At 44.7% G+C, this 23,612-nt stretch overlaps 1 protein-coding gene across 17 annotated transcripts in view; it reads right to left on the bottom strand.

The window, feature by feature from the left end:
• Nucleotides 1–23,612, bottom strand: part of nrcamb (neuronal cell adhesion molecule b) — a 55,336-nt gene that overhangs the window by 6,198 nt on the left and 25,526 nt on the right. For 4 of the 17 annotated variants that reach the window (XM_028959156.1, XM_028959169.1, XM_028959157.1 and 1 more), the window contains exons 3-29: nucleotides 14,985–15,092; nucleotides 13,937–13,948; nucleotides 13,451–13,556; nucleotides 12,720–12,916; nucleotides 12,558–12,593; nucleotides 12,193–12,315; nucleotides 11,157–11,327; nucleotides 10,723–10,779; nucleotides 9,593–9,704; nucleotides 9,327–9,511; nucleotides 9,100–9,231; nucleotides 8,395–8,538; nucleotides 8,200–8,311; nucleotides 7,649–7,815; nucleotides 7,349–7,496; nucleotides 7,101–7,225; nucleotides 5,945–5,956; nucleotides 5,264–5,365; nucleotides 4,355–4,552; nucleotides 4,083–4,153; nucleotides 3,750–3,972; nucleotides 3,152–3,267; nucleotides 2,527–2,731; nucleotides 2,313–2,435; nucleotides 1,816–1,992; nucleotides 423–482; nucleotides 3–131 (exon numbers count right to left, since the gene is read on the bottom strand). In XM_028959156.1, coding sequence (XP_028814989.1) covers nucleotides 3–131; nucleotides 423–482; nucleotides 1,816–1,992; nucleotides 2,313–2,435; nucleotides 2,527–2,731; nucleotides 3,152–3,267; nucleotides 3,750–3,972; nucleotides 4,083–4,153; nucleotides 4,355–4,552; nucleotides 5,264–5,365; nucleotides 5,945–5,956; nucleotides 7,101–7,225; nucleotides 7,349–7,496; nucleotides 7,649–7,815; nucleotides 8,200–8,311; nucleotides 8,395–8,538; nucleotides 9,100–9,231; nucleotides 9,327–9,511; nucleotides 9,593–9,704; nucleotides 10,723–10,779; nucleotides 11,157–11,327; nucleotides 12,193–12,315; nucleotides 12,558–12,593; nucleotides 12,720–12,916; nucleotides 13,451–13,556; nucleotides 13,937–13,948; nucleotides 14,985–15,069 — 3,328 coding nt within the window. In that variant the 5' untranslated portion in view covers nucleotides 15,070–15,092. The remainder of the gene's footprint in view (nucleotides 1–2; nucleotides 132–422; nucleotides 483–1,815; nucleotides 1,993–2,312; nucleotides 2,436–2,526; nucleotides 2,732–3,151; nucleotides 3,268–3,749; nucleotides 3,973–4,082; nucleotides 4,154–4,354; nucleotides 4,553–5,263; nucleotides 5,366–5,944; nucleotides 5,957–7,100; nucleotides 7,226–7,348; nucleotides 7,497–7,648; nucleotides 7,816–8,199; nucleotides 8,312–8,394; nucleotides 8,539–9,099; nucleotides 9,232–9,326; nucleotides 9,512–9,592; nucleotides 9,705–10,722; nucleotides 10,780–11,156; nucleotides 11,328–12,192; nucleotides 12,316–12,557; nucleotides 12,594–12,719; nucleotides 12,917–13,450; nucleotides 13,557–13,936; nucleotides 13,949–14,984; nucleotides 15,093–23,612) is intronic. The other 13 variants (XM_028959166.1, XM_028959159.1, XM_028959160.1 and 10 more) reach the window with 13 other exon arrangements.

The raw sequence follows: 23,612 nt of genomic DNA, 5'->3' as shown, positions 1-23,612 counted from the left end.
ACTGTTTTCTACTATATATTCAACATAAACGTTCTTTTCCGATCCCCAGTATTCCCAACTGATAAGCACTCCGTCCTCTCCCAGGGACGAGCTAAGATTCCCGAGAACCGGGCCGGGAACGAGTGGCCGTGCTGAGCACACAGGAGAGAGAGAAAGAGAGAGAGAGAGAGAGATACAGTACAAGAACCCAGTATTAGCACAAGCTAAACTGCACACCTATGCATGTGTAGCTGGTCATCATTATTGCAAACGCAAATGAATGCAAAGGATATTAAAGCTATGAAGTAGAATAAATCATATCAATATGTGCAACTAGTCACTTGCATGATGAATAAGCAAGTTTCATTACTATCTTGTGAGCCAGACAACGCTGTTGAATCTGCCAGGACAGGTTAGTTCTAGTACGTCTAAAGCGCAAGTACCCTTGTGTCGATAGGAGTGTTCAGACGTTGGTGAGAGAGGATGGGGGGGTTCTGGGAATCCTGGAAAACAGATCACGGAGAAGAAACACAGAGAGAGAGAGAGAGAAACAGAGAGAGAGAGAGGACACAGCACAAACAGACTGTAAGCAGCAGTCAATCAGACAACAGGAAATAAGAAGCAAGAGGTCTGGCAGGATGCAGTGGGTTGTGGGAGGAAAGCAGCCAACAAAGCTAATGGGCTTGGAAAGGAAGGCTTTCTGCCATCTACCTGGTCAGCTAGCTAGCTGCAGAAAAGCTACACCCCAAGTCACAATATAACTAGGCTTTCAATAGAATTAGATCAAAGAATACGTTGCTACATTTACAGTATGGATGTAAGAGAACACAGAATGGATATTACACACTGGACAATGATAAAAACTCAGTTTAAAAAGCTTTGCAAACTGCAAAGCTTGCAGGTTTGTCGCAGGCTGCATTTTGATGTGCAATTATACTGCTCATGCGTGTATCTTGTTTCAGGCCCCATGCAGGTCTCCGTACCCCTCCCCACGTTTAATCTCGAGTGGTGTTTGAAGACTTTTTAAGCGCAGACACAGGGAGAGGGACAGGAGGACACGACACAGGGCAGTGTCGCCAACTACCACGTGTTTTCTGAAAACAAATGGCCTGGTGCCATTTCCTGCTTTGACAGCAATCCAATGAAACAACACATCATTTCTGCAAAACATATTCATTTCCACTGATGCATATTATCATACGTAGGTCATTAAATTAAAGAGAAAAAACAATTCTTCAGGCTTCTCTATTTGACTCTGATTCTTTGGTGCAAATTCTCATTTTACTCAATTTCATGTCACTTCAATTGAAAATTGAATCAGCAGATGGTAGAAGACAAACAATGTGGGCACCAAAACCTCTTTTTCTAAGAATGCCTTTACTAACATCTGAATAAAAATCTATTTAAACACAATCTAATAGTTCCTATTAAATAGTTTGGCCCTATGTTGCTAGCTGTACAGCAGTACTATGACTACTGGAGCTTCTTGCATTTTCCCACCTCAGCATAACTAGAGAGATGAATGCAGATTACAGAATTCAAATGTGGAAACTTTAAAGAATGCAATGAAATGAAGATCAATTAAATGAAAACAAGAATTTGGCTCTCAAACACTAACAAGACTGACATGAAAACTGCACAAATTAAATAAAACCTATACAAAAATGAAACTACTTTGACACTTTCATGGAAGCATATTTATATATTTATATATCCATTTTATTCCATGAATGTTTTCCAACTAATTCTTAGAATTAATGATTCATGATCTCTGGAGTTTTAAAGCATAATTTTAATGCAAAAGTTCAATCTTAATTAGCGCCCTGACAAACTCACCTTCATCAATAACGGTGACGGCCTCCTCTGAAATGGAAGGCCCTTGCCCCTTGACCGTTTCGGCACTGAAATAAAACTTGTAGCGCGTGCTGTACTTGAGGTTGTGCAACGTCATGCTTGTTTCGTTGGGCGGCAATTTGAGCTTCTCCACTGGGCCCAGATCATTGGTGCTATTAACTGGATTGGTGGGAAGAGAGATGGGGTGGGGGAAGTGGTTGAAATCAGTCTTCAGTGAACCATGGGGGGGGGGGTCATTATTAGCGGAAACTCATTCAAAGACTGGATCACAATACTGGATTTGTGGCTAATGATCACACATAACACATAAAAGGCAATAAAATCATTTTCAACAGACAGACCAGGACAAACAAATCAATTTTCTAAGCTATGAAAAAGATTTTTTTACATGTATAATCCTCATGCGAAGGGTTAATTAATCTTAACCTAATCCCACTGTAGAGCAACTAAACAGAGGGTTGAATTCCCTGGACTCTCACCTGACTGGTATTTGAGGGTGTAGCCGGTCAGAAGTCCATTTGGGTGGGCGGGGGGACCCCACTCCAGGTTGAGGGAGTCCAGGCTGGGCTTGGTGATCCGGAGGAAGGATGGTTGGCCCGGTACTGTGTGCGGACAGAAGACAGACCCGTCTTAGGCTCTTGCGACCACACTGACGCAAGGCGTAGCTCTGCTGTTGTGAGGCGTGGCACCTACCTCCCTCTGGAGTCTTGAACTGCTTGGTGGAGCTGGCGGGCCCGTCCCCACGGCCGTTGAACACACGGACGTTGAGGTTGTAGATGCTGTAGGGGTGCAGGCCGGGCAGTTTCCCATGGGTCTTGTTGCCATTGAAGGTAAGTATCTGCTGCTCAGAATGGTGAGGGTTGCGCTTGTGCAAACTTCTCTCTCTCCAGTAGTAAATCTGGTAAGCCAAAAACACCCAGGACAGTTACACAGGTGGTATACACAGGCACGCTCACACGCACACCTTTAAAAGTGAAGTGATTGTCACTTGTGATACACAGCAGCACAGCACACGGTGGACACAGTAAAATTTGTCCTCTGCATTTAACTGAGTGAGCAGGGGGCAGCCATGACAGGCGCCCGGGGAGCAGAGTGTGCTCAGTGGCACCTCAATGGCACCTTGGCAGATCGGGAATCGAACCGACAACTTTCTGATTACGGGGCCGCTTCCTTAACTGCTAGGCCACCACTGCCCCACCTACATAACCTTCACATTCCAATAATTACAGATAATTAAAAAAATCAACACTTGAAAGTGTGCGGCTGCTCCCTGCTCCAAACTAAACAACTTCACATTTTTCTATCCATACGGTGGTACCTTGTATCCATTCAGATGCCCACGGAGCGATTCGGCCGAGACGGGGTCCCAGTGCACATCGGCCAGGGTGGAGTTCACCACCCGTACCTGGACATTGTCCGGGGCGGCCACAGGCACTGTGAAAGGGCATTTCCGTTTCATTATTGTACACTTATAAAGTAAAGTATACACTTATAAGTAAAATATATTTTATTAAAAGAAAACGGATGTGAACATTTCTATATTAGTTTTATCATAATACCCCTCCACGTGTCTTTCACATCATACTCACTGCATCCTTTCCATACATCTTTTCCTGAATAACTTGAGATCAAAACCCCTCCAGCACCTTTGCAGGCAAAACCCACAATTTGGTTGTTTTCGCTACTAACAAATGTTACTACAGACAATAAAAAAATTATTTACATTTGTAAGTATTTCTAATGTTTTCTTTAAAAGCTGAGATATTTGTAAAAACTTTTCCTTTCAAAATGGTTTTAATTTCAGTTGCATTGTTTTTGAGAAAAAAGGTAAGTTTAATAAACATTTTGTTATAAGAACAAACCAATATGTAGACACCAAGAGAAAAATGTTGTGTGGAGTCCCTTATTCAACTCACAGTCCTCTCCAGAGTAACCGACGACGGTACCAGGCTCCGGTCCGGCGCCGTGCTTATTCACCGCCTGAACCTGCACCTCGTACGGGACGAAGGTCGGCGTGCCCGAGACTGTGAATTTGGATACGTTGGCGACTGTGGATGACAGCCACTCGTCCACGTTCTTTTGCCTCCAGCTGACTTTGTACTGCAACCCGGGACCGTTGGACTGCAGGGCTGTCATTGGCTGTAAAAAAAAAAAATATATATAATATATATATATATATATATACATACACACATACTGTTCATAATGGTAATGCATGAAACAGTGTTTATATGAAAATGTATTTTTACCTTCCATGAGATAACTAGATTGTTATGCTCTGTCCCCGTAGCTTTGACTCCTGCGGGGTTCTCATCAGGAGCTGCAGAGGAGAGAGATGATGCCCTCATTATAGTCAGGAACAGGACACCATGATCCAAAATAACCCAGATTCTCTGGGCTGATTTAGAGCAGGAAATCTGTTCGCTGTAATTCCACTGAAGAGTTGTCACTGAAAGCTTATGCATCTGTCCTCGGTCCATTAACAAGAAATATACACACACACACATGTGTGCACACACACCTGCTGGGTTGGTCTTGTACTGCTGGGATGGCTGGCTGGGCTCACTGTAGCCCACGCTGTTGAGCGCCAGCACTCTGAAGCTGTAGTGGACATAGGGGGACAGTTTGAGGTGGGCCGTGGTCTTGGTGCCGGGAACCTCTGTCAGGTTGTGCCACTTCCCGTGATCATGAAGCGCGTCTTCGTACTGGATGAGAAACTCTAAATGGGAAAATAAAACACATTAACCCTGCAAATGTCAGGATATATTCAATGAACTCCTCTGTAAAACTCCAAATTAAACTCTGGCTATTCACGTGAAATATAATTCTCTGGCAAAGAAACCTTGAAAGGACCCGAGGGAGTCGGTCCTCCTCAGGTGTAAGAAGTGGAAGGTAAACATTTGCAGAGAGACATGCCCAACACAGGGGAACAGGAGCCATGGCAACTGAGCCCGTGACATATTTGAGGTAAAATTCCTTCTCCGATTACGGCTCAACATCCTGATTGGTGACGTGATCAGATCTGATAAAACAAGAGCTTCAGGGAAGCAGGTAAATGCAGGCGTGAGCGGTACAGCGCACCCGCTGTTCATGGGTTTATAGTCACTTTGCAGCTTGAACGGTAAAAGCTGGCAGTCCAATCAGTGAACAGTCCAATCAGTCCATTTGCAGAGAAAATGTGTGCATACATTTCACCGTACACACTCATATGTAATCCCTTACCCCCACATTGTTGTTTTATTTCTAATTTTTATTTTATTTTCCTAATTTATGTTTATACCATGCAGATACAGCTGCGGAAATTGACGGTGGTTGCTGAAATCGGAATAAAAATATCCGTAAACACTGCAAATGTAAAAATAAATATTAACTTGCTGTTAGATATGTTGCATGGCAACAATATGCAATTTAGTCTACACAATACACTTACTCTTGATGGGGCTGTTGTGGTCATCGCCAGGGGTCCAGGTGAGCTGTACACTCCTGCTTCGGTGGTCCGTCAGCTCCAGGTCACTGGGGGGGTCCGGGTATTCTGGGGAAATGCCATCATGTGTTAGTACAGCTACAAACACACAAACACCCAATCAAAATGCATCTTTCAGACATCATTTCATGCAACATGCAATTTCAAAATGCAATTTAACTAATAAATGTGAGCCTATGGAATATATATATATATACGGTATAAAGTCGGCAGATGGCATTATTCTTCCTTTGAAGGTCATTAAGAAAAAGGCAACAGGCAAACCTTTGCTTTTCCAGCAGCATGCACACCTCACATGCATGAGAAAATCACCCACAACGCACCATTGCAGCACAACATCAAAAGCAAGACCTTCGTCTTCGTTTTTTACTGATGCACACGCTCACACACATAAATAAAATACAAACACGCCCGAGCCACAGCATGCTCGACAAGTGCAACAGAAGCACGTCCCCAATCCTGCTCCTGGTGGACCCCTGCCAGGACATTTTCACTCCAACCAAGGCTGTTTACGACCGGAAACATTCGCTACTGGCTATTATGCTGGTACAGTTGGAGTGAAAAGTCTGGAGAGACGCCCTGCAGGACCAGGACTGGGTGAGGGGATGCAATCTGAATCTGCTTTACCACTGGCGACATCTGGAGGAGCAGAGAGTGCAGGGAGAACAGAAGCGATTAAGGGGTTTCGGGGGGGGTTAGTCACACGACAGCAGAAAAAATGAAACGCTTGAGATGCGTTAGCCATTATTCTTCACGACAGAGCAATTACTGTGAGGCTGGCCTCGCTTTCCACTGTCGCTGTCTCTATTTACTGTTAGATTCATCATTGAAGAGCATCGGACACGCCAAGCCCACACCTCGAGCGTTCAAGGCCTTGCGGTGAGCTTCTTATAGAACCGCAGCGAAACTGTTATCACTCAAAACCAAAGCCTAAGGACAATTCCTGTGAGAAATGATGCTAATGACCACAACTGTCAAAAAAGCCCACTCCTGTGGCAGTGCAATTATTTCAAACAACAATAACTGAGATTTTTTTTTTTTTTAAGATCGAACAAAATTTAATAGTGTTATTAAATATATAATACAAAAAATGGTGCAAGGTAAAATTTGATCGCAACATTTATGAAAAAAAATTCATTCTACTCTATTATCTCTTTTGCTGATTTATGTTATAGAAGTGCCAATAATACATATACTATGCATTAATACAGTATAAGATTTGTCCCTTATTTACGAGTTATAATGACTGCAGCAGCCACATTTTGTATGATTTGTTGGGGTCTATGGTACTAGAGATTGGCAGCCAATCAGCAGCAGAGAATGTCAATGCCAATACAAGAGCGCCGGTATGAGTGAGGGATTCTGATTGTAAAATTTGTCGGCAAACGTTTCTTGCAGCGAATGGTAACCTGCCAGCTTTAATATAAAGCAACTGACAGCGCTAGTTTAATTACCAATTGAAAGTTTTATTCAGGTTATTTGTAGGTCTATTGATCATTTCACTGGTGCATCATTTGTCTTGTGGCGAGATTCCACTAAGACATCTTTTATTTTTCTGCATGACATACAGTTACCCAAACTATACAACGCATGACAGAAAAGACCCTCCGGACCGAATCCTAAATCAATCTCAGTTATTCCATAATTAGCTTGACCTACTTTCCCGGGATTTCAGCTAGGTTTCAGGCTGAAAAGCCTTTTTTTAATGAACTTGAATCATATCATTTGACTCATGTGTGATTCGTTGTGTATGTGTGATTCGGAGGCAGCTGAAGGCCCTCACCCACGACGGTGAGCTTTGCACTGGCCGAGTCCTGGTCCAGGGTGGTGTTCATGATGCAGGTGTAGGTTCCTGCGTCGCTCTCTGTCACGTCCTTTATGGTCAGGCTGTCCACGTCCACCACAAACCTAGCAGAAAGCACAGCAGCAATCCTGAATAGACATGCAGATCGTGGTATACCCGGCTGATTGCATCTTATTAACGGCACCTAGACGAAGGGTTCAGAGGAGGGAAATGAATATCGTTCTCACCTCTCATCGTCGGGCAGCTCATCGTCATCTTTAAGCCAGGTCACGGTGGGCATGAGGGAGGAGTCGTGTGTCACCTTGCACTCGAACACCACGTCGCGGTTCCTCAGCACCACCTTGTACTCCGGCTGCTTCAGGATGCGTGTGGGCTCTGTGGGCGGTGAAGGCATCTTTTAAAGCCTGGGTCCGTATTATATTCTTTATATTTTTTGAGAACATACAATATCTACACCATTGCCATGCAGCTTTAGCATTTAGCCGGTGATTTGTTCCTGCAAAGGAGCCCAGAAACTCATTTCTAACCTTTGACCTCCAGGTAGACGTGGTTCTCTGAGATTCCAAGGGAGTTCCTGGCCACGCAGGTGTACTTGCCGCTGTTGGAGGAATGAGCTGTGCGAACCTCCAGCGTCCCGTTGTCATGCGCCGTATAAGGGTCCCCATCCAGGACGCTGGAGCGGCTCTCTTTAAACCTGACAGGGTGACAGGGGAGCCACCTCAGATGTTTTTAAATACTTGTTAATAAAATGAATTATCATCAAGGCTATGACAGGGGACATCCATCACTCTACAAACAGCAGACACAGACTATTCCAGATAAAACTCAGCATCCCTTTTGCGTTCTGTAATGGGTTGTAAATAATTGTAAGTCTTAACTGCGGCTTTTGCTCTAATTCCCTTGCTCATTAAAAGCAGCTCAACACGCTGCTGTTTTAGAAATACTCAAGTTCATTAAATAAATCTTAAAGTGTTAAGCCAATCAGGCAGTGTTTAGCAGTCTATTAAAGGGTTGTGAAACACGCGCAAGCACACACACAAGCTCACCCAGCCTGCTGAACGGAACCTTAAAAGCTCACCATGTAATTTTGGGCAGAGGAGAGCCAAACGAGGAGCAGTCCAAAATGGCTGGTTTGTTCCTTATGACCTGGTACACTTTGTTAGGTGGTGTCAGCACCCTGGGTGGTTCAGCTAAAGCAGAACAGTTTTCATTAAACAATAAAAAAAAAACAACAATATGGGAAAAACTGAAAAAAACAATGCTCATAACTCACCCAGCACATTGACGAATGCATTGGCCAGTAGATAGCCATGGTCGTTAGATGCATTGCACTGGTAGACTGCACTGGACCCTGACTGCACATCTGTGAACATTATGGTGTCATCCTCAACCCTTCTACTGGGGTCATGAGGTACATCTGTTGAGAAAAGTTAGAGAGTTATTTAATGGAAATAATCCTTTTACTACATTTTTACAGCCAGAAAATGCTAAATATGCTTTTATATATCGTATCTACGTATTGTATGTACATATGTTTGTATCATGGTGATGGTCATGGCTCCATAATCTCCAATTATTGCAATATTAATCAAAAACACACTGGCGTAAGTAACATTTTAACACTTGACAAGAGAGCAAAAACCTTTTCAGATCCTTTTCAGAATAAACAAGCCTTCATTTGATATGAATATTTCACTTATGCCCATATGCTCTATATAAGCATGATTGTGTTATTGTATCAGGAGGATCCCTACACATATTATGTATAACATGGCTCTGAGTAAGCAGTCTTCCCAGCGTGCCATTTTAAGTGGCTAATGGCCAGCACTTGCATTTGGACCCATCATTTCTCGTAATGAGCTTTTTCCCATCCACACACCATCTCCTACCAGAGAGCTGCCACAGCGCTCCACTGCACCACTCCTACTGGCACTTAAGATAAATGAGCGAATGAAATCCATTTCACACTTGGACTCACTGTGGATGGGGACGCCATTCATGGCCCAGCTGATGGCAGGTTTGGGGTTCCCGCTGGCACGACAGATCAGCTGGCCGTTCTCTAGGGGGGCCAGGACCAGGTTGTTTGGTGCCATGATCCAATATGGAGCAGCTGTTTAATGACACAGAGAGGCATTATGGTGCTATTACAAAACAATCAATAAATGCAGACGGGCGCAGCAAGAGGCTGACTTCAGGTTTATGGACCTTTAACGTTGACGGTGATGGTGTGGTGGATGGTTCCCAGGCGGTTCTTGGCAGTGCAGCGGTATTGGCCAGCGTCAGCCTCGGTGACGCCGGTTATCCGCAGCGTCTTGTGGAAGTTGAGGAGGGACAGGCGGTTATGGGGCAACTCGCCGCTCACCTTAACCCAGGACACTTCGGGGGTGGGTCTGCACAACGAACAGAGAGAGAGAGGCATAAATAGAGAATCAGAGCAGTGGAGGCTGATAAATGGGGCATATTTCACTCACAGGCCCTCTGCAATGCACTCCATCTCCAGAACATGGCCTCTCAGAACCATCTTGGAACTGGTGGTACCTTGGGGGACCAGGAAGGTCGGCCGACGATCCTCAGCTGGGCCGTCTGAGGTAAAAATACACAATAGTATTAACATCCAAGCAGGGTTTGGAAAAACAGTGCAAATTGAACTCTGGATTGTTTGGTCCAGAAGAACGACACCAGGAGGGAAACATCTTGAGATATTCCAAAAACAGCTGGGAAGACCCTGGGAGATGTTAGTAAAGGTATAGAAACATGACAAGAAAGATGAAAAAAACTTTAAGAGGAACAGGGTTGCACAAACAATAAGAAAGGAGCAGATTTTACGTGATGTTTTAACAACGGAGAGATGATCAGCACAATGGCAGCGTGTAGGTGGGTTAATGAAGGAGGGCTTGCTGCACTACCTCTATATTTAGAGCACATTCGTTCTCTACGTTCACCTGAGTAAAGACTAAAGACGCCCTCTGCTATGTCAAAAATGGCCTTCAAATGATATTCAGATATGTACATTGATTTATAAATGTCTGCAGCAAGAACAGAAACAGGTAGAGCCTTAACATTTATGTAAAAGAGCCTTAACATTTATCAAAAGACCATTACTTCTGTTCCAATTCCTGTGTCATTCTTTATATTTGTGGTAGTAGCCTAGTGGGTAACACACTCGCCTATGAACCAGAAGACCCGGTTTCGAATCCCACTTACTATCATTGTGTCCCTGAGCAAGACACTTAACCCCAAGTTGCTCCATGGAGACTGTCCCTGTAACTACTGATTGTAAGTCGCTCTGGATAAGGGCGTCTGGTAAATGCTGTAAATGTAAATGTAAATGTTATATTTGACCCTTTATATACCATATTCATTCACACAAATATCCCTGGGTCTGCATTCGAAGAAAAAGGTCTGCCACCATGCAACGGTAGGTTTAGTACTTAAAGAGCATTTAAAAGTAATAAATTATGAGGAGAGGAACATCAGGAGTGGAAAAAATAGATTTTTTTGTGATATAACAGGAGAGGCTTGGGGTTAGTGGTTTCTAGGTTGGACTTCTAGAGTTGATCATGTCCATGAAGGATCATCACTAGGGGGCGCCATCACTCACCACCAAAAAAATCAGTGTCATTCAAAAAAGCTGCCATTGTCTCATTGATTGCGTCCACTGTAACACAACAGAAAATCATGAATGTGACACACTCAACAGAACTGAAATAAATCAAGATGAACCAAAAAGAAAGACTGAAAGTAAATATGATCAGAAATCTGGTTTGGAGGCCTTGTGAGAACAGAATGTTGACATTTTCACCAGCAATGACTAGAATTGCTGAGACTGACCCTTTGTCTGTGTTGAAGTGCAAAATGCATGAAAGCGGCGATGAATGGATTTTTTCCTTTCCTTGCTGCGTCACATGAAAACCCCACTGAATGTGTGACAATGGCGTCCTTTCACCATGGCCGCGGTCAAGCTCATAAACGGAGAGGACACTCCCCACTCAGCACGCAGTAAAGTGCCCAGGCGTTAGAGAGAGAGGGACGTACTGTTCATCACTCGCACGGTGATGGGCTGTTTCTGCTGGATGGTCTGTGTGTGGGGGAAGCGGGCGTAGCAGATGTAGTCGCTGCGCGAGTCGGACGGAACCACGTTGGAGAAGTACAGGTCTCCATTCAGGCCCTGAGACACGCGTGGGCTCTGGGAAAGCTTCTGGAAGTCTGAGGCAGGGAACAGAGGGCAGACAGACAGAGAGAATGACGTGACGGCAGCACTCTGGCATTTCGGTAAAATCAGCAGAACAGTCAAGTTGTGGGTAGGGACAAGGACTGGCACCAGAGACTTTTAAGACAAATCTGTCTAGACAAGGCATTAAAAAAATGACTCAATGATACATAACCGATGGGCATCAGGGTTCCTATTTTCCCAGATCTTCTTGTTGGCGTTGGTAGTGGGCGTGGTCAGGTTTGTGGTGTCCACTGACACACCCTGTATACAAGTGGTATTGCATGGAGGGAAACAGAGCAGAAAGGGAGGAGACGGGTGCCTTGCTACACCTGGGTGTGTGACATACTGACAGGAAGGGGTTTACATCATCCAAAATGAGGAAGTAGGGAGTGGGAGGGCTGTCAATCATGCCTGGACTAGGCTCCTCCCCCTTTTAAACTTTCTGGGATCCAGAAATAATGACACACCAAAAAAAGTTCTGGGAGAGGAGTGTGTTCCTCCTTTCTGACATGTAATGGCTCTCTTGGTTCACAAACTAAATCCTTCTCTTGAAGGCACAGGTTAGCAAAAACGAGAGCTGACCTGATTGTGGATCTGAAACTGAAAAGCACGTATATAATTTATGTTTTTGCAAAAGCTTCCGTTTAACAAGACAAGCTGATTAAGATTAAGCTACCCTAGCAAAACACCACACCAAGTTGCATCACTTTCAGTTGCTCTGTACCTCAGCCTTGGATAAAATGTATGTGTGTTTGGCAAAAATTGTGTATATAATTGGACAATCAATTTATCTGTGATAAATGTAAATAAATCTTTGATTTTCATGAAGAAAAATATGAATACAGGCACGTGGCTTACTGTTGTCCATCCAAAACACAATGGGAGGGGGAAGCCCGGCCGGCGGTCTGCACTCAAGGACAAGGGCCACGCCTTCCTGCACCACGATTGGCTGGTTCCTCTCCTTTGACCACAGAGGGGACCCTGAGGGACATGGAAGGAAGTCAGAAATCGATGGACTAAGGCTGGTAAGGAAACAGGCCAGGTACAGGGGACGGAGAATGGAGAGGATGGAGAAATCGGCACTGGACCAGTTTTCTAGGCATATGGAAATGCCAAAAAAAAAAAAAAAACAGAGACGTAACAGAGAGACATGAAGGCACAGAGTGAGGTGATGGCCGCAGAGGTCGGTGTGGCATGCTTTCATCTGCGGTCGTTACGATTACCTTTCAGGAGGTGGTCTTTGAAGACTGAAAAGTAGTCTTATTCATTAAAAGAAAAAAAAAAAGAACAGAAAAGACGAATGGTTACATGAAAGACAGAGATGCAGATGGTGCGAAGGAGACGAAGAAGAGCGTGATGGCACGAGGGGCAAAGCGGCTGCTTACGGGACTGGCGAATGGCGATGTTGTTGGAGACGGCGGTGCCGTGTTCGTTGCGGGCGGTGCACTGGTACACGCCCTCGTACATTTCTGCCTTCTCCCCGCCGCTGATGTCGATCACCAGCGTGCCTGAGTGGGGCTTCATGGCAACTTTGGGGTCCTCGTCGACGTCAAAATGCATCCCGTTTCTGGTCCACGAGAAACTGATAAAGAGACAGAGCTAGCCTTACCACATGTAGCAGCATCATTAAACTCATTCGTTCATGTAAAAGAATGTTAAACAAATACTAACTGAACTAAAACTAATAACTAACAGGACCTGGAACCAGAGGAAAACAGTATTTCAGGTTTTAGCTCAGAATTAGCAATGCTAATCTGCTGTTAGCAGGTAGCCTAACCGGGACAACTACAGATAAGTATTAGCTACCATTCAAGATGCTGGTCAAAAAAACATTCTCAATAACAACTCTGGATAAGGGCATCTGATAAATTCTGTAACCTATACTCAAGTGGTATTTTGAAGTGAGTATACTTCAAAATTATTAAGTTATTTTAACTTAACTTTACCTTTAACTAAAGCACACAATCACTGTGTGTGTGTGCATGTGTGTGTATATGATATATGACAATATCTAATATATTGTATATGATATATGACAATATCTAATATATTGTCAAATATATTAGATATTTGACAAGATCAACCCATCAGCAGCCTGCCATCTCGGCTCACCCACCTGGGATGAGGCTTCCCTTTGGCCTCACAGCGGACAATGATGTTCTCTCGTGGGTCCACGATGTAGTCTTTTGGGGACTGGTGTGTTATGGTCGGTGGCTGGGGGACTGGACGAAGGAGCGGAGAGGCGGAATGAGTATACATGCAGCCAGCCAATCGAGCACGGCACGACACTGCATGCGGCCGGAGATATTTTTTACAAGAAGAAAAAAGGAACACAAGCATGCAAGGAAATCACACATCTCTTATTCTGCTTCATTTGCATCCAAATGCATCTGTTCATCTGTTACTTGACATGGTGAACTAATAGCATTTGGCACAAAACAAAGAAAGGAGCAAAAACGAATGTAAAGCAAAGCAAAAAAGCATGCGAATAAATCTGACGCAACTCAAATCCACATTTCAAATGCACAACAAACAAAGAAACCCCAGATAAGTCGCCAAAATAAAGCCACACTAGGATCATACTGGGCTTAGCGAGACTTACGTCCTTCCAGAACTTTACATCCCGAAGAACGGGATTCGGTTTTTAAATGTGCAGGCAGTGAAGAGAAACAGGCGTTAGTGACACCAGAAAAGCAGAATTATCTAAAGAAAATGATTAATGTCCGGGGCCAATTCATGACCTTCTCTCCTATGTATTATAGAGTCATAAATCAACACAAATCACAAAGTCGGGCCAGGGGTGAGGTGTCAGGTCCGCAGTTTTATCGCAGATGAGTAGAACTGAGAATTTATATTTTTTACAAAAAAGAACACATATTAGTTCAGGCATGCAACTGGCAGCCTGAAGTGTCCCAGAAAGGTACGTTTATGCATAAAGGGAATTTATAATGTTTGTTCTGCACTCTAAAAGAACAAAGTTTGTACAATATTGACAAAGAAAGAGAACCGTGGAGTCTTTGAAGAGAATTCCATGTTGCAGTGGTCCTGCATCTTCAGTACTGTAGCTGCAGGCATTCGAGAGAAGGGGAATCAAAGAAGCTGCCTATGGGCACCTCCCACCACGGCGAGGGTGCTTATCACAACGATGCCGGCCCCGGCACCGAGGCCGACGCCCACGCTGCATGTTAGCTATCCCCGGGAAACGCGGGCCGCTCTGGGTCACCCCCACATTTCATCTGTCCAGCGGGCTGAAGATGATGGTGATATGCCGGCCTTTCATCTGCGCGTCTGACTCCTCCTCCTCATGCAAAATTCAACCCCGCTGTGGATTTGTATCTATATTTCATATGCTCCCTCACACTCGGCATGACCTCTGCGCTGTCTACATAAACACGCATATAAAAAAACGTTATCCCATGACCAAACACTTCTATCATGACTGTATTGGCCTCTTTGAGAATATATCACGTATAATGCAACGATATAATAAAGGGCGGCATCATGAAAAGTCTCTCTGTGGCCTAAAAGCCGATCAGCGGCAGCAGATCTCCGACTGCCGCGTTTCCACAGCCTGCAGGAATCAATAGCAGTTATCCGGCAACGGCCGCAAAGACACAGCGGCGCGCAACAGGGACTCGTCTCATTCTTACGGTCAAGCGGCACTTCCAGCGGCGAGGCCACATGAGCCAAGAGTCCCAGCAGGAGCGCGGTGGCGGTGGCCGTCGGTCCGTCCATCACTGCCGTCGGCCGGAGAAGCTCTGTGGTGGCAAAAAGGGAATTCGGTTCAGTGGCTGTGAAGTTCTGTCTACGTTTGACCCAATCTGATGTGTCAGAGTGTGGCTCCCTGAGAACACCTCGGTTGAGGGAGGGGTGGTTCGTGGTTTAAGTTTGTCTCACTTATGTAACATGCAAAGAAATGCCTGAGCAGTGACATTTGGTAGTTGTGAGCAATGTCCGAGCAGAACTACCATTCTCTCTGTATGTCCTGTACCACAACTATTTTCCACCACGTCTTAGTCAGAAGGCCATACAAGGCTGTGAAGAGGAATCAGAAAGATAAAACTCAGGTCCTAAAATCCTCTGGTCAACAGTCGACACGAGTCAGACACATTTTGTGAGGCAGTGACATGAATTAAGTACGTGACTGCAATGACGAAGGCCTCAGCTCCCTCCCTCCGGTCTAATGCAGCTCAGCGCGTTGATTTAATCACGCCAACGACGGCCATGATGGCGGTACAGCTCGGCCGGGCTTTTTATCGATCACATCAGTTCAGCAGGATTTGACTCGACACGTGGCGAGCCGTGAAATAGGACACGAGGCAATGGTGTTTAATGCAAAGGGTTTGCATAAGGCTGCACTGAAATCTGTTTTTACGTAAAATAATGTCAGCAAACTGCATGCAATAGCCTTCCAGCAGGGGTGAACACTATGTCAAGGGTGCATCCCACAGACTAAAAAATTTTATTAAAATACAGTACAGGCCAAAGGTTTGGACACACCTTCTCATTCAATGTGTTTTTTTTATTTTCATGACCATTTACGTTGGTAGATTCCCACTGAAGGCATCAAAACTATGAATGAACACATGTGGAGTTCTGTACTTAACAAAAAAAGGTGAAATAACTGAAAACATGTTTTATATTCTAGTTTCTTTGCTCTGATTACTGCTTTGCACACTCTTGGCATTCTCTCGATGAGCTTCAAGAGGTCGTCACCTGAAATGCTTCTCCAACAGTCTTGAAGGAGTTCCCAGAGGTGTTTAGCACTTGTTGGTCCAGCTCACCCCAAACCATCTGGATTGCTCATGAAAATTAAATGCTCATGAAAATAAAGAATACACATTAAATGAGAAGGTGTGTCCAAACTTTTAGCCTTTACCGTATATACGTTCAATTCAATACAGCATATGGCTGCGTTCTCCTGCGTGAAATGAACAAAATAGCTCCAGCTCCACCGCCGTGGCTCCAACAAAGGTCTCATATGAAACTCGCCATAATGCTACCCTCACCATAAGCAAACTTCACATGGTTTGTTAAGGTTGCCATGGATGTTGCCGAGGGGGGGGGTACGTTTTGTCTCTGCAAGGACCTTCTTGAAGATGCTGTTCAAAGTCAGGCCCCGACGCAGAATGCGGCTGCCAATCAAACGTCCCGAGGTGAAGCGGCCCATTGTTCCTGGCCGGCTTGACTCTGCCATTATGCCATTACCCACCCGGCATCGGACGTTTTCTGAGAGAGGCTAAATGACCCAACACAGCCGGACGCGGCCGGCTGGAGAACTCCATTTGTACAGATGTCAAAACATGAAAGAGTGAGAGGGGAAAACGTTCCATAATGGAGGAGAAGTTTGCGGGACTCGCAGGCCATTAGTGCTTTAAACCATTAGCGGATGCACCCGTGGCTTTTTACGGTGAGGGTAGCATTACGGCGAGTTTCATATGGGACCGGTGTTTGCACAACAACCGTCCCATATTAAACGGCGCACAACAACCGAACGACGGGGGGGTGGGACGATGCCAGATCAGGCCATCTGAGCGATCGAAAGCTTTCACAGCATTCATCAGTTCACAAATTCATGCTGCTGCTCAACTGGGGCACAGAATGCAATCTTCACGTCTCCCAGAAAATCATCAGGCCTCCTGCCTCACCCCACTGCTTGGGAAGTCATCTCTGGAACGTCCATTGCTCCACGAGAGTTTGAGGACCGACCAGGTTTCCTTGCTGCATTAATGGCCACCCCAGGCTTCCCTTTTTTACATTGTGGCTATCAAAATGTCAAACAGCGTGAGGGGACTGGTCATTTACCCTGCTATAATATTGGAATTTGGCTCTCCATGATTTTGAAGCTCGTCTATTGAGTCATGTGTAGCGTGTGATATTTGGCGTTAATATGCAGCCCGGCTCGTAAAGGCAACGTAAGACCCCCCCACCGGGCAATGAAGTCATGGTTCCTCTCATTCTTCTGACTCCGCGGGGACCTTATGTATTTGTCAGCGCTCGACTAATTTTGTGCGAAAGCCCCAATCAAGTCCCATGGCTCGGGAATCCCCGGGGGAATGTCTGCATCGCTTGCCCGAGGCGATGACTGTTCACAGGAAGCCACGATGCCGCTTTCTTGTGTCGTCCATTATGAGGAGAATTTGCAAACACACATTTTCTTATATTCTGTCAATAAACAAATAATACATTCTGTTCACTTACATTCCCTCAGTGCCTCTTATTCACCAAAAATATCTATATTGCCAATGTTTATGTGTCCCAAATCTCTGAATTGATGATTAAGTATGTGCCAGGGCAATATACTGTAAAACAAAAAATCTACGAACAATTTAATGTTTCCAGTCTGAATACTGTGAATATTACACAGAAAAAAAAAAAACTATGGATTTACTTAATTGAATAATGAACATCGGTTCCACGTGACCACGTGATTTGATTTAGGCTCCTAATACCTTTTCAATATTTAAAACCAAGCATATTTAGTTAGTTCAGTTTGGGTTTTTTTAAGTAACAAATTATTTTATTAAGTTGATCAAACGAAATTTGATTATGAATCAAAATTAAGCATGTTATTCTTATATGATCAAATAATTTGCTTTTTACTGTGATGCGTTTTGGTGGAAACGATTATTAATAGGGAACCTTCCCTTTTTTACAATACATATAATGTAACTAATACAAATGTAATGTTTTTGCATACGATTCATAAAAATCTATGAGTCTATGAGTATTATTACACCAATTCTGTAATAAAAATTATTATTTCTGACTGCATCCAGATAAAACACTGAGTAAACAAATCCTCGACAAGCGAGCTGATAAACAACCCTTGTGTGATATGACTCCTTCAAGAAGAATATATTTACAGATTTATGCTGCATAAATGGAAATGAAAAATGGAACTCTTGTCTTTTTGACGTGCAGCTGACTGAACTTGCATGAACCCTTCAAGCAGCCCAGTCAATTCAGCCATTGTTGTTTATGGCCCACATCCACAAACCGATTGGTTTTGTGCACACGTTGTGAGCACATTGCACACAGCACTCACAGACCGAGATATTGTAACGTGTCAAAAAATTATTCTAAAGGGACGAAAGAAAACAAAACAGCTTCTTTAAGTACAGACTAATTCTGTAATGCAGCACCAGGACTGCCTGAGGTTGTGGGATCCACCAAAAACCCCCTGAGCGTCGTAGAAGTACACCACGCACGACGGCCACAAGCGAAAGTGCCTCATCCAAGTGAAGCTCCGAGTGGGAACCACTGTTATCCCTGCCCGGATGCTGCACACCCCCCCACGCCCGAGAGCCGGCAGCATCTATCTACTGACCCAGATCGCATTTCCAGTGGAGAAAAAATAAAAAGATCCTGAGTTTAAAACATCATAGGAAAGCCACTGGTTTTATATTATAACTCGCAGTCTTTCGGTCCTCATTATGCATGTTTTCGGATGGATTAGTTCCCTTCTGGAGATACAGAATTATCACATTATGCCGAATTCTGCCGCAGTTCGGCGCGAAGTGTTTGAAGATTACGTTCGAGTGATATCCTCTCCAGGGCCTCTTATCTTTGACGGCACCCACACAATGGCGTTCCGTCGCCCGGCCCGGGCATACGTTTCCCATAATCCTCTCATTAGATTTTATAATTGGGTGGGAGGTATGCAAATAATTGGCCTGGTTAGCATATGAATTCAGGCCCCAGGCCCGAAACACGTTGTCCCTGTTCATACACATGGTTCGACCCCACCGCTTATACTGTACATCCAATAATCATGCTCCGCCTGGAACGGTGCAGGTTCCGTACAAGTGCATAATTTAATATTGTGATCAAAAAACAAGCTGCGCATTCTTCTTGATCTGCTTATTCTGGAACCAAACCGAGCACGAAACAGCATGCGTCTTTGTGAATATTCTTTCCCATCAGGAGCAGAGATGCCCATTAAGAGTGAGGTTAATCTCTCCCGTTGAAGATAACTTTCCTTTTAGTGAGGCCATTACCATGTCAAACACGCATTCTCATATTAAAATAATGCAGCAAAGTAATAATCCAATCTACGTAATCTCTTTAAAATGTAGGGATGCTAAAACAACGTTTTAATGTATTTAAATAAATGAATTAAGGACATGGCAGGTTGGTTTTGACTGAAACAAGAGACAAGGTTTAAGAAGTGACCTTGACGGGTTTAAGGAAGCCTGATCAATTTGTCGGGGCAAAAAAAAGAAATTAAAGCCAGATCAAGGACCGGCTGAGAGTTCAGCAAGCGGCAGAGCGGCTGAGCTTGACCCTCCACTAACGGTGGTGCTGAGAATATCATTACGGAGGGCTCCTCGCCGGATCGTTTCGCGGCTTGTTGTTGTTGTCTCAAGCAGCTCCGGGTCGGTTGGCATGAGCATGCCGATCCTAAGGCATTCATATGGTGATAAGAAGCGCCGCGTTAGCATAAACCAACAAGGCCCGAGCCGGCCTTTCATTTACTTCACCATTTCCATACACGCCGCACAGTCTGGGGCTGCTGCATAAAACATCAAAGCGTGACTCGCTTCCTCAATACGGATCCGCGCAAAACACTCAGCCACCTCGCAACCGCTGGCACCGGGGGGGCAGGCCAGATCTGCGTCGGTAGTTCATATTACACTTCACGCGATAAAGGCAGGCAAATCGAATCCACTCCACACCGACGCTGTTCGTTTTCTTCGTTTTTAACTATGAGTTTCGACATCGTGCGACGATATCAAGGTTGGTTTTGAAAACCGGAGCCAATTTTACAACGCGGCGGAAAAAAAAGGGTACAAAGTAATGACAATCCATGCGGCGACACTATTATGGCCACTCTGTATCCATGGCGATGGGCTTGTTCAGAAATCCATTTCCCCTGCAACGATGACCTTTTTGTCAAAAGCGAGCCCAGGATGGAGGGACAAAGAGACGCTTCCATCGCGGAATGTTCAGAGAACAGTTCATGCAAAATCTTTACATTCAGCAAATCTTTGCTGTGAACATTTACCTCCGATAAACTTAAAAAGAGGAGCTTTTAAAATTGAAATACGTGCAAAAGAGAGTTGAATCAATGAATCGATTACAATAGCTCATGCATTCAACGTTGGAAGGACGAGCAGAAGGAAGTGGCAGCTACATTTCACAATAATCATGATATTCAGAACCAGGACAATACGACTATTGTTTCCAAAATATGAAGCATATGAAGTTCCTGTCTGGTTGAGTCACAGTTTCAATATTGCATTGTATTTTATATCATGCCTATTGAAGCCATTATGTTGGATACCAGTATTCATTTGGAGATGGTTGCTAGGGAAGAAGAACTGCTGCTAACTTCAGTAAAAACAGCCACTCAAAGCCTTTTCAGACAAGGCAGGGGTCATTCTAGCACCATCCTAAATAAATGGCCATTGTTCCCTGGGCTGATGCGCTGATATGTGCTGATGGTAAGCAGACGGCCCTCTGTGGCACAGCACTTTATTTTCTCACGTGCACGAGCTGTTCAGGACCACAAAAGCAGCATTCAAAGGCACTGACAGAGTTGCTGAGAACGTTCCAAAAATTCCACATGCACACAGAAAAGCATCTTCAGTGAAAAATATTGACATTGATTAATGATTTGGCAACCTTATTAGAACATGTTCAGGCATTAGAAAAGGATCAAATATTTAAATAAGGCCGCTCACTTCTATTTAATGCACCAACTCAATTTCATGTTCAGAGTAATGCGGCACCATCTAGTGGTGCTTCCCAATATGACACTAAATACCAATTCTCTTTCAGAACATTAGAGTTGAGGTTTGGCTCACATTTATCAAAAATATGTTATGATTATCACTGGATGTAAACAAACCCATGATCCCAAGCCTAATAATGCAAAATGCATAAAATTCTAGCCTTCACCTGATATATGGCTGAGAAGACATATACAGAATTGAAGACTATAACCCAAGAAATGAAATTAATAATATATGGACGAATATATTGGCAGGCTGAAATGAAATTTGCTAACATTTTTAGGACACAGTGTCCATGCCAGAAGAGTCAGGCTGGTAGAAGGTGAGACACAGCGCAGGTGTCGGCGCTGCTCGAGGTGAGCAGAAGTGACTCCACAGGGCAGGCTGCACCCGACCCACTCGCAGCATCTTTCAAATTAAAACGGATAACCCCTCCACTAATAGCCAGGAATCTGCGGCGCTTTTACACGCTCTTCCACCCATTCGTGCTCAATAGCTGACAAAAGCAATTTGCTATAACATTCATACATTGTGCCTTGCGAGGTGGGTGTGCTTCTGTGAGAAGAAGTCGTGTGAAGGCGCTCTCTGCAAGGTATGCTAGGTTAAGATGTCCATTCATTTAACTGCACAAAGGGGCTCCTCCTCCTCCTCCTCTCCAGCGCTCTGCTCCTTACAATTCCACCTGCGTGTCTGAAAAGATCCGAATTAGAGGAGGTCCGATCCCTCTGCCCCGGGACCCAGCTCTGCTTTCCACAATCAAGTGAACAGTGCATCCCGGGCCCAGGAAACGCAATCAAAGCGGCTTCCAGGGGCCCGGAACCTTCTCAAAACCGCCTATTGTGTCCCAAAGGCCCTGCTCTGGGGCTACATGTAATACTGTCAAAGAGGATAGCTCATTAGTCCCAATCCGTCTGATTTGTCGAGCCCAAGGACAACTGAATTCACAAAGTGAGGAAAAAAGCTACCCCTTGCAGCAAACAGGCGTCTTCGCCGAAAAAAGTTCGGTTTCCAAGTTAAACAGGTAAAATAAAACTAAAATGGTGAAATGGAGGGGGTTTGTTTGGCTTCCTGAACGTGGCTTAATAACTAAGTAGTGCTATATTTTTAACCGGAGAGGTCTGTTGTAATTGGGCAACCCTTGAGGCCCGCCCCCTACTCGGATGAAGCAGGTGAATACAAATCACTCACCCTCCACCGCACCCCAAAAGCGCCGACCATCCAATCCCGGACATACAATACCTCTTTCAAAGTGTGAGAAAATCAAATTGCGACGCTTTTTTTTTTTTTTTTTTTGTGGTGGGGGTGGGTGTGTGTGCGCAGAGGGGGCGGTACCAACCCGGGGTTGACCTCCCTGCTCCCAGTGGCAGCTTTACACCCGACTGCAAGCAATAAAACAAATTTTACAGGTTATACAGTCAGCGCTGTGCATGATTCATCGACTGTCTTGCGCCGCTGTCTCCATAAAGTTCATAATCTCCCGCTTTCACGTCCGTGGCCGATGCAGGCGGCCGTATCGCCACGCACGAGGAAGTGGCTATCGCTTTACGCTTGAAACAATGGCTAATGAATGACGTGCGATTGGGTTTGCCCCTCTGCCGTGTGAATGGCTGTCCGTCTATTCACGTGCAAATCCACGCAAACAGCCCTTAAACAGGAAAGTAGCGAGCTTTTCAGCGCTGATGCGACTAACTAATATTTGACTTGTAAAGTAATCAAAACAAACGGCAACATACACACTTCACAATGCACTATAATGCTCATTAAAGGCTATTTTGAACAATTAATTACATAAACACAAGCGTGCATTAAAATGGTTTGATGTTTCTATGAAACGTTCACATTGCGTCCTTATTATAAAATATGAGAACATGCCCTACTGAGCAGCGAGCAGACTACTACAACATATGCAGCCCATCAGCGACTCAACAACTCATCTCGGGCGCATTAAGAAGTGGGTGGCGGCGGCCAAAGACGGACCTGGCCACGCGTGACCGTGGGAATGAATATTTAAAAGGGTGCTAAGGGTCAAGAAAGCCGTCGGCTTCAAATGACAGAGCTGCTGTTATCCTATGGCAACACTGGCGAGAGCAGTTCACCGTGCTACTGGTCCGCCACGCCCATGTTTTACGGACGGACGTTGAGCACATGGCCTTAATTCTTGGATGCTAACCGCCATTAGACGCTGACATGACTGCAACTGGCTGGCGCGACAAAGAGGACAGTAAATGCGATCAAAAGCACATCGCAGCGTTGACTAATGACAGGCAGAATGAAGGCGTAATGGACTCTCTAAATCTTAATCTGCCAGCTGCAGAGCATTATGGGTCAGCGCCACAGCTGGACTTTTTTTTTTTTTTTCTTTTGACTTTTATTTTAAAGGGGAAAACCAGATGGGGCCATCCAGCATCCTCACGATGGCCAGATTCATCCTCGACTTCCCCACTCGTCAAATTCAGACACAATCTGGGCTGCAAGTTCACCGAATCGAATGCCTCACAACTGGGGAGGGTAGTCTGAACACAACTCTATCTAATGACAGTG

Source organism: Denticeps clupeoides, chromosome 17, assembly GCF_900700375.1.
Source record: "Denticeps clupeoides chromosome 17, fDenClu1.1, whole genome shotgun sequence".
NCBI classification, from domain to species: Eukaryota; Metazoa; Chordata; class Actinopteri; order Clupeiformes; family Denticipitidae; genus Denticeps; species Denticeps clupeoides.
Note: the sequence above shows the minus strand (reverse complement) of the source record. Positions and strands in the feature narration are given on the sequence as shown.